Source organism: Etheostoma spectabile, chromosome 18, assembly GCF_008692095.1.
Source record: "Etheostoma spectabile isolate EspeVRDwgs_2016 chromosome 18, UIUC_Espe_1.0, whole genome shotgun sequence".
Taxonomy (NCBI): Eukaryota; Metazoa; Chordata; class Actinopteri; order Perciformes; family Percidae; genus Etheostoma; species Etheostoma spectabile.
This window is the reverse complement of record NC_045750.1, coordinates 1,990,883-2,001,563: the sequence shown is the minus strand read 5'-3', so window position 1 is coordinate 2,001,563 and position 10,681 is coordinate 1,990,883. Positions and strand designations below refer to the sequence as shown.

General features: G+C 39.2%; 1 protein-coding gene across 1 annotated transcript in view; it reads right to left on the bottom strand.

Annotated features, from left to right (window-relative positions):
• plg (plasminogen) overlaps window positions 1–9,776 on the bottom strand; it is a 13,179-nt gene extending 3,403 nt beyond the window's left edge. The window contains exons 1-15 of the mRNA XM_032543495.1: window positions 9,588–9,776; window positions 9,275–9,398; window positions 8,016–8,151; window positions 7,807–7,913; window positions 6,450–6,564; window positions 6,215–6,354; window positions 5,592–5,712; window positions 5,001–5,119; window positions 3,952–4,114; window positions 3,495–3,619; window positions 2,379–2,538; window positions 2,089–2,282; window positions 1,849–1,997; window positions 1,603–1,696; window positions 665–779 (exon numbers count right to left, since the gene is read on the bottom strand). Coding sequence (XP_032399386.1) covers window positions 665–779; window positions 1,603–1,696; window positions 1,849–1,997; window positions 2,089–2,282; window positions 2,379–2,538; window positions 3,495–3,619; window positions 3,952–4,114; window positions 5,001–5,119; window positions 5,592–5,712; window positions 6,215–6,354; window positions 6,450–6,564; window positions 7,807–7,913; window positions 8,016–8,151; window positions 9,275–9,323 — 1,787 coding nt within the window. The 5' untranslated portion in view covers window positions 9,324–9,398; window positions 9,588–9,776. The remainder of the gene's footprint in view (window positions 1–664; window positions 780–1,602; window positions 1,697–1,848; window positions 1,998–2,088; window positions 2,283–2,378; window positions 2,539–3,494; window positions 3,620–3,951; window positions 4,115–5,000; window positions 5,120–5,591; window positions 5,713–6,214; window positions 6,355–6,449; window positions 6,565–7,806; window positions 7,914–8,015; window positions 8,152–9,274; window positions 9,399–9,587) is intronic.
• Between the last annotated feature and the right edge of the window lie 905 nt (window positions 9,777–10,681).

Here is a 10,681-nt window from a genome sequence, read left to right as displayed (position 1 = left end):
TACAACAGTCTTCAGGTAAAATTAACAATTACTTTCATTGAATTTTAGTTTTTTTTAATTTAATCTTATAGCATTTGAATTCTTTTTTTCTTTTTTTAATGGTTTTAAAGCAGTATTGGGACTAAACTTTAAACAGCAACATCCTCGGATCTTGTCTATTAGCTAAAATACTTAATTTTCCCACATCAATGTTCTTTTTAATTACCCTAAATAACATGATTGATTCCACACGCACACGCTTTGGAATTTATGGTCAACAAACCTAATTTATAGGAAATTATACCTAATGTTTGAGTTAGAAAAGCAGAAATTAGGAATTATTGAGACTAAAATTAAAGGAATGGATGTTGATGATAATCACAGACTGGAATATGTCAACTTTTACTCAATACTATTTCAAAAACACTTCCATTTCTTTTCAAATTCTATAAAATTGAATAAGATGCCCCAAAATTAATGAAAGTAGAGATTTGTACTTGCCAAAAGAGCGTTGGGTGGAATCAATCATGTTATTTTGGGGAATTAAAAAGAACATTGATATAGGACAACGGGTCAATTTGACCCGAGGACAACATGAGGACAACATGAGGGTTAAACCCAACATCACTTAAAGTTTTATTATTGTTTGCAAATAGGAATCATATTTAATTATTGTTCTACTCACTTGGTCCGGAGGCTGATTTGCCAGGGCCACGAGTGAGCTTTGGACACGCAACCCCCCACAATCCGACCGAAACAGCGCCTTGGCTTGACGGCCGGCGTCCCGCATTTCATTCCAGCTACAAAGACATGTCCCAGTCATGAATAAAGTCCCAATGGCAGATAAAAATCTAATTTCTTCAAATTGGTATCAGTTACCAGGTCTTAATGTTTCCATGTGAGGCTGCTAGTGGTAATTACATACGACCAAACTAAATTGTTGGATGCACATACAGTACAAGGGATTTTATTAGGCTACTAGATTCTTTATAATATTTGGGAAGGCACTGGGTGACAAGAGTACTACTGTCAATTTGTTGCCAAACCCATATGAAAACCACTTGCATTGTGGATTATGGCAAAGGGCACTGTACCAGAGCCTGAACTGATACAATCTAGTGTTTTGAAGGGACTTCTAAAACTAAACATGAAAAATCATGCAGATTGCCAAAATCAGGACGATTCATTCAATCCAAGCCATTTTTTTAATTTATCACTCTGGACATATTTCACATCCTGTATTTCCGTTGTTCAAGCCACATAGCTGGGGGGGCAGTAGCTGAGTCCGGAGGGAGTTGGTTTGGGGACCGAAGGGTCTCTGGTTCAAGTCCCATTTGGAGAAAAGTATGGTGGTGGACTGGTAGCTGGAGAAATGCACACCCAACTGCTTGGGGTGCCTTTCCATGGGCAGCCCCCCCCCCCCACCCTGACATCTCTTTATTTAGTATATGTACTGAGCATGTGTGTATAATTCAGGCCTGTGTGTAGTAACAACAGAGTGTAAATTATAATTTCCCCTTGGTATCCTTATAAAAGACACATTATTAATATTTTTATAATAGCTATAGTAGTTAGAAATACCAATAATTGTCATGTCCTACACAAAAAAAGGGGTTTACATACCACAGTCAGGGATCTGACAGTAGTCCCATTTCTTGTTCCGGTCTGTAGTGTAGCACCAAGGACCATTCACATCCCCATCTGGGTTCCTGCAGCTCTGACGGGGACACACACAGAGAGACTCAGGGATTTAGGAACAAACGTGATTTACCAGCTTCTAACATGACTGTGGTGATCAAATCCGGAGCAAAATGTTATCAGTCCAAAAGTCTAAAACTCAAAACGGTTCATACAGGAACCCAGACTCACATTGCCCTCCAGACCCTTGGTGGGGTGGGTTTGTGGGGTGAAGCTGTTGTGTTGATGGGGGCTCTGGGCGCTCCAGGCCTGGCAGGTTACGCCCAGAATGGTGATGGAGGTTGGACCCCGGTATGTATCTCCATTTCCGGTCTTACAGTCTGTCGCAGTTAGAGACAAATTAGTGGACGAACAAAGGATGAAACGAGCTAAAAATCTGATGAACACAAAGGTAGAAAGTTAAAAAATGACCATTCTCTGGTGGGGTCACTGTGGCAGTTGAGGAGGCCTCGGGGGCGGAGGGTTTGCTCTCGGTTGCACCGCTCACAGGTTTGGGGAGACATTTCTCCAACTTGCAGTACTCCCAGCGGACTCTAGGCTCTGTAGTGTAACACCAAGGAGCCTTGTCTCCATCGGGGTTCCTGCACAGATTTCTCCTGAGGTCCCTGGTGATGGAGAAAACCATACGGAGGCTTATAGTAACTTTATTTTTTTTTAAAGGTGTAGATCTATATGTTCAGTAGACACTCGTCGATGCTCACGCGTTGGGGAAGTTCTGTGGGGTTTTTTGGTGGGTGTGGGGAGTCATGGAGCTCCAGCTTTGACATCTCTTTCCACTGATGGTCTCGGATGTGACACCCCGGTAACTCGTCCCGTCGCCCTCGTAACAGTCTTCCTCCTCTGTGGGGATCACGGGCTCGTCTGCAGCAAGAGACTCAACATCAGGCTGATTCATTGATGCATTTTTCTAAGCAGTAAATGTGGAGATCCATAACTCAGTGGGTCCCACAGAGGGATTTTATTCAGGGGTTTCATACATTTTCTGTAATAAAAGAATACTCTTGATAAAGGTCCAGAGGGACTGAAATGTTACTTTCGACAATAAATGGTGATGCTGTAGCAGGAGCAGACTGCAGGATTTTTAATTTTCAAATGTGTAATTGAACATGTTAAAGCAAGACAGGGGCCCGTAGGAGGAAATCCTTTCAAACGCAGGTGTGTGTGGTGTAATTTGTGTCAGTTTTAGAGCCCGACCGATATATCAGGGGGCCGATATTATCAGCTGATATATCGGGTATATATAGTATTAGTTATTTCCCGATCTATCGGTATTTATAATGGCCGATTAAAAGAAGTTTAATCAGCGTTTTAATTTTTTAAATATTCATTTATCAGAATCATTTATAATGACAAATAAACGATTCTGATGAATAAATACTTTTAAAAAAAACTAATTTTTCAAAGGACTTTAAGTTTTATATCTGAAGTTTGTATTTTTATACTTTTTTTAATCAAAACTTTAAAATATTTTGATGTTCTGTTGTGACAATAAAACTAAGTATCATCATATTTTAGTGAGAACTTATAAATATCTGCAAAAAACTAATGTTAGGGAAATCTGTTTATGTATTTTAACGCGTTTCTGAATTTAAAAATATACATATATATATATGTGTGTGTGTGTATATATATATATATATTTGTGTGTATATATCGGCCGATATATCGGCCGATATATCGGCATATCAGATTCTTAAATAACCAAATATTTGTGTCGGAATCGGCCTTATAAATCCTTTATCAGTCGGCTCTAGTCAGTTTAGGGGTCCTTGACATGACGAGCTTTAGCAACCACTGCTGTTACTCATCACTGTTACCTGGCGCGGCTGCGTTCCCACAGCTCGGCACCTTGCAGTACTCCCAGCGGGTTTCAGGGTCGGTGGTGTAACACCAGGGCATCCTCTCGTTGTCTGGGTTACGACAGTAGTTGCTATCCAGGCCTCTGACAAACAACAGACAATAACGATGAATGAACACGATAAAAGGCAGGATGCCATAAATCCTGCAGTTTTTTTTTTTTTTTTTTTTTTTAAACCCTTCCCGTCAATCATGAAAAAAGGTTATTGCTTTTTCTGACATTTTTGTCACTTTTTTCAATGTTGTGGGTGTTTTTTTAAAATGTTTTTTCCAAAGTTATATGATACCTCTAATGTTGACACTTTCAGCTTATATCGAAGAGCCATTTTTTGTGATGAAAAAACTAAAAATGGGTCAAATTTGACCCGAGGAAAACACAAGGGTTAAACTGGAGTTTAGTGTCTCAGTGGCTCTTACTTGCAGGGGTAGTTTTCTGGCGAGCGGTTGTGTTTCTGGGGCGTCTGAGACGACCAGCTCTGGCACGTTTTCCCAGATTCTGTCACAGCGATCGTGCCTCGATACGCTTTCCCTTCGCCGGTGGCACAGGTTAGCTCTGGAACCACGGTGGGAGCCTCGGACGCTGAGCACAGAACATTGGGTGTAAAACTCAAAACAAGCAAGTAGTACATGGCAGCGTTTTACACAATGTCAGAGTACGATGAAACTGATAAATAAATATAACTGTCAAAATATGAATGACTAAAAAGTTCTATGACTGTGAATAACAAGGGGACGGATCTGTGTAGTTGTGTCATTTTAACCCTTGTGTTGTCCTCGGGTCAAATTTGACCCATTTAAAAAGAAAAAAAAAAAAAATTATCAGCCCATGATTTTCTTTAAATTTGGATGTTTGATTCAATTTTGTAGCTTTCAAGAAAAACTTTTTTTTTTAATAAAAGACCATTGAACAAAGTGACTTAAATTTCCCAGAAAAGCTTCAAAAACATGGGGGGGAAAACCCAGAAAAACGTCAAAAGGCGCAGAAAAAAATTGACAAAAACATCAGGGAGCAACAAGACGACCAAAACGTTGGAAAAAAGGTTTCAATTTTGACCCAGAAAAACAAAAAATTGCACAGGAAGACGACACTAGGTTTAAAAGTCGCGGACTGAGCAACCTTTACCACCATTTAGGACCTCTGTGCTGTAATTAAAATGGTTTTCTATGTACCACTAGATACATTATATATCATATTGTTACAAGAACATCGTAGTAGTCTTGGTGTTTCTTTTTTATTCAGCAGGGTGCAGCGTCAGTTTGACATTTCGTTGGTCCTGCAGCAGGGAGTGCTCAAGGGTACCTCGTCAGGTTAAAGGGTGAGTGCACTTATTTATCTACAGTTGTAAAAAGCTGCAGTTCTACTGGGCATGCTGCTTGTATAAATGGGTTAAGACGTACATTTTGGGTGTTATCATTGCGAAATATGGCAGATGGTAAAGGTAGCATATTGAAATAGGGGGACGTACTGCAGCGGGGTATGGAGCAGAAGTCCCATCGTTTGGAGGCGCTGGTGGTGAAGCACCACGGGCGGGGGTCTCCATCGGGGTTTCTGCAGTAGTTCTCCTCAAGATACTTCTCTGGAAGACTAGAGAAAGCATAAATGGAAGAGTAAAATACAAATACAAAAAAGCATTTCTTTCATTTCCAGAATATTAGGACCGGGAAAAAAATCAATACAGCATTGTATTGCAATGTTTTCAGTGACAATACACAGGCTCCAAGTATGGATCTACTATTATATATTATATATTGTATATGTGTTGGTCAGTTTGTCCCAGTTTGTCCCATTTTGCAGCAATAACATTGAAGTGATATGAACAAACACAAAAATGTTTCTTTTTAGATGAAACAGATGTTGATAAGTTTCCTTTTGGGGACGTCATTTGAAATTGGGAAAAATTAGAAGTTGGAAAAAAGGTTATAAATTACAATATATTGCGAAATATTGCAATATCTGATATCATTTTTTGAGGCGTCTGGTGTTTCCCCCCCGCCCTAAAGAGTACGTATGTTGCTTGTGGTTGATTGACAGCTGGATGTGCTGCGGGTGCTCTTACGCGCTGGGGCTGTAGCCGTGGTTGTGAGGTTTCTGGGAGTCCCATCGTTGGCAGGTGAAGCCTTTTTCTGTGGTGGAGATCTTCCCCCTGTAGTCCTCACCACTGCAGTGGATACACTCCTCTGGAAAGTAAAGCACAGTAGGGCTGCAAGTAACCATCATTTTCATTGGCGATTAATCTGTCGATTATTTTCTCAATTAATCAATTAGCTTTTGGTCAATAAAATGTCAGAAAATGGTGAAAAATGTCCATCAGTGTTTCTCTAAAGCCGAAGATGACGTCCTCAGATGTCTTGTTTTGTCCACAACTTAATGATGTTCAGTTAACTGTCACAGAGGGGTGAAGAAATAAAAAAACGTATACGTATATTCACATTTAAGAAACTCAAATCAGAATAGTTTTACATATAGTTGACAACTTTGCACAAAAACATCGCGCTACCCCTCTGCTATAATGATTTACTGTGGACACTACAGTGCCTTTTACACTTGAGAATAATTTGGACACTCAAATGAAATGGTGGCAATCATGAGAATAGGGAGTCATTTATGAAACAGCGATATTTGTTTTGTCTTTACATCATTGATATCACGCACAAAGACACAAAATAAATGCAGGTTTACCAGTGCAGCTGGAGACCCCGCAGTGCTCCCAGCGGGTGTTGGGGTCGGTGGTGTAACACCAGGGTCCCCCGGCATCTCCATCAGGGTTTCTACAGAAGTTAGACTCCAGGTCTGCTAGAGGATTGGCTTCTGGTGTGAAGCTGCAGCAGATACATTGAAGAAAAAAAATTGATGAAAAGATATGAAACAATACGATTGGATATGTAAAGTAACATGAATATACTTGACTATATACTTGGGCCTGTGCGGGTATTTGGCAGCCCAATTCTGACATTTGGTTCCTGATTTTGTTTTGCTCTTTGTTCCTCTGTAATCTGATCCTACTCCATTTACACACTCCAGGAGGTAGACTAGACAAGACAAAAAACAAAAAAATCAACACCAGAGGACAGTGTCAGCATTGCATGATTGCTCATTCAATAAAATTCGCCTGTTATTTAGATCAAATGCAGGTTTTTTTTTTATTAATCTAGTGTACAAATGTATCAAATGATTCTTGGAGTGAATCATTGATCTAATCCCACTCAAGTGATGTTTCATCCCCAAAATCTGAGTCACAGCAGTGTTCAGTGGGAGTCACTTCTTCACTGTGTTTGCAGACACAGTCCAAACATCACTGATCACACACAGGCTAAACATTAACCACTATGTAATAGAGGTTAATCAAAAGTATCAAAAGTAAAAGTATTCATTGTTTTCCTGTTAAGTCTGGATTTATTTTTCTGGATTAATATTCCTGTTGCATTAATGTGTATGTTTTATTTTACTGCTGTAGATGTTTAAGGTTGTGCCCATTTTTTTTAATTTATTTTTTTTGGGGGCATTTTTTCCCTTTTATTAGATATTGACAATGGATAGACAGGAAAGGTGGGAGAGAGATGGGGGTTGACACGCAGCAAAGGGCCACAGGTCGGAATCAAACCCCGGGCCACAGCAAAGGACTGAGCCCACATGGGGCGCACACTCACACACAGTGAGCTAGAGGTCGCCCCTGTTGTGCCCATTTTAACTGCTCTATATAGTGTTGGGTGGTTGAACTACAGCAATGTATCATATTCTATAAGATCATCATGTGTTTGCTGTCCTGTGAGAACCACATATCTCTATAAAGTCTTCATGGTGTCAGAAAAACAGCTGTTTTCATCTTTGTGATGATGCATTTACCAGCTGATCCAAGAGGCTTTTCAAAGTCTTCATTTAGCTGAAGAAGTAGGAGGATTTTCTCATAAAGGAACACTTCATCCTTCAGTTTATCACTAACGTTCAACATCAACATATCTGGAGATACATGGTTTTCACTGGACAGGAAGGGGATGAAGAACTGTCATCTGAAAAGTAACTAAAGCCGTCAGACAGGTGTAGTGGAGTAAACAGTTTAATATTTCCCTCTGAGGTGGAGGAGAAGTAAAATGTTGCATAAAATAAAAATACCTGAAGTTAAGTAAAAGCACCTTTGAACAGGACTTGAGTAAATGTACTTAGTCATGCTCTTGTAGACCATTCAGCGTACAATAGAGACAAAGAAAGGACACCATGGTCCAATAAAAAAGACTTTGGGCTACATGTATGACTGAAAAGACCAAAGGACTTACCCTCTTTTTCATACAATGCTGTGCTGCTTCTACGCAGGATGTTTTCTGTTTTAGAGTTTGCTGCTGCGGTCCAACACTCTTGGTCTTTTTCATGGTATATGAAAGACCTGTGAAAACAGCACGTGTCAGGTCGGGATGCTGAGCCTTAAATGGAAAATGTATAATGTTAGTATAACTGTAAAAGTTGGATTTTAAAAGTGTGAACTTACCTGCATGTGAAGGATGTCTCAGCATTACATTTGGTGGCACAGTCCGCCACAGTGTTGGCGGCGTACTGGGTTTTCCGCAGCGAGAGGATCCATGCTCCTTCAGTTTTGGCGTATCCCGCTACCTCAGTACCACTAACTTAAATCCGAGACAAAACAGTGTCAGATATACAGCCTGTATGAGGTCAAACAGCAGTAGTCATGATCTTTCGTATTAAAAACTGATGTTAAAAAATTGTTAAAAAATAAAAATGTTCCTTTTGACTACTCCCTACGTATTTAGTAACCAAAGTACGGTAATACAGCAAAGTGTCAAGTATTTAATCAAGTCAAATAATAATTACTTATGAACAAAAAAAGGATTAAAATAAAAATATAATCTTTGTGCAGTGGATATGACACATGCCGTTGGTGTGGGAGACCCAGGTTCGATTCCCACCACAATACATCGGCCAATGTGTCCCTGAGCAAGGCACTTAACCCCTAGTTGCTCCAGAGACGCGCAACCGCTGCCATGTACAGCAATTGTAAGTCGCTTTGGACAAAACCGTCAGCTAATCATGTAATGTAAAGTAACAGAAGGTTACATGTGTAACTAGAGTTCTCTGAGTGAAACTATTGCGAATGAGACACACTGTTGCCGTGTAAAAGAAAAACAACTCAATTCATAACAACGATGCGTTATTAGCTGTATGGTCATACTTCCGGTGCCCCAGTGCGGGAATGTTGCCGCAGAAACCAGACACCACAACTCATGTACACTAAAAAAATGTAGAGAGCTTCTCCTGTCGGAATAGACTTAATCAGCATTAACATTACCAATATGAAGAATTCATCATGCAGAAGGCATGAAAACTCAAACATATTATGTCACTGGATTGTAAGTATTGATGTATTCATGTGTTCACCACTTAAGTACATTACTTTAGTAAATGTACTTGGTTACATTCCACCACTGTCAGGCATTAAGTCAGTCAGATTTTAAAAGAATCGGATAATGTTTAAATTTGTGTCACTCGTTTAGATTATTTTCATCTTGTCTCTGCTTCCCATATTTTCCAAATCCGTCTGTTAACACATCCTGGCTTGATTGAATGATGCAAACATTATTGAAAAGACATGTTTGATCAGCTTGGAGAGGGTTTATCCTGATCAGGTACTTTCACAGTGAAGCAAAGCTTTGTCCATCTTTCTTTTTTAAAAACATTTTATTTCATTAAATCATTGTAGAACCATTCATTAATTGAAAAGATCTGTCTTACCGTTGCAGACCAGGGCTCCCAAGAGGAAAGCTACTTTGTACAGGTCCATGGCGAGGCCGTTACACTAGCAGCTCATAGTCGACAAAGTCAGCGAGGTACCTCCTGGCATGTGATTGGGCTCCTTCTAGTATTTTAGGAAGATAAACAGGACTGCTGAATTATTAGTCAATCATTGGCCTGACAAGGACTGCAAAAGAGCCAAAGGGCGAAAACGTATATGGGAAATTTTGAAGCACTACATTTTCATCCTCTCAGTTAAATCTTATTTATAGTTGTAATTATAGAATAAATCCACCATATCTTTATTTCTTACCTTGTTCTGGTTATGAAAATGCACCCACAGGGCTCTGGAGCTAATCTGTTGCTTTTCTGAAGCTGCAATACATTTAAGGGAGCCTGTTCATGAGCTTTGACCTCTATTGATTTCCCGTGTGCTTTAGCATACTAATTCTTTCTCTTAATCACTTCACCGGAGTTTGGGTCCATCCTGAGAGCGCTCGTCCTGTGTGGCGTTAAAAAACGTTCATTATAACAGAAGTAAACAGTTGCATGATCTTTAATGGTAATGTGTGTGTTAAAATATTATATTGGGATACAGACTTGATTCTCATTCTGTTGGTAAATACCATGCACTCTAGATCAATATGTGTGGTTAATCTTCAGCTAAAAAGGGGACCAATGCCCTTAACCGCAAACATGTCATTACAAAACAACCAACTTTAGACAGTTCAGTGTTTCAGTAACTACTCTTCAACTCTTGAAAGTTCTGCCTCCGGCCGGCCATTTTACATCACAGTCCTAACTGAGTTATGGGTTTTCTGTTTAGTAAGCTGCTTAAGGAGGCTATTTGATTGATGTGTCTGCTTAATAAATCCTTTTTATTTTGGTACCTTAGTACTAGATTTTTGCTGATAATCATTTATCTGCTTATTTATTTATTTTTAATTGCAAGGCATTAACGTGTAACTGAGTATAACTGCTTTTTGGTATTCCTATTTCTATTCAAGAAAAGGAGATATATACATATACTGTGTATATACATATACTGTGTGTATATATACACTGTATGTGTATATATGTGCAGTATATGTATGTGTGTATTTATATATGTATATAAATAAGGTGTATCCAGCTCCTTTTCTCGAGTAGATATAGGAATAACAAAAAAATATATATATATACAGTACATACATTATATGTATGTATGTGTATACATTTATTTATATATATGTATGTACATATAAATCTTCCAAGGAGACAGTTGTCATTGGTATCAAACCAATGTATATTATGCTACACATTTGGTGTACCCAGTTGTACAATCTGAATTAAATCAGCAACAACTACAGGTATCCCCCCCCCCTCTCTCTCTCTCTCTCTCTCTCTCTCTCTCTCTCTCTCTCTCTC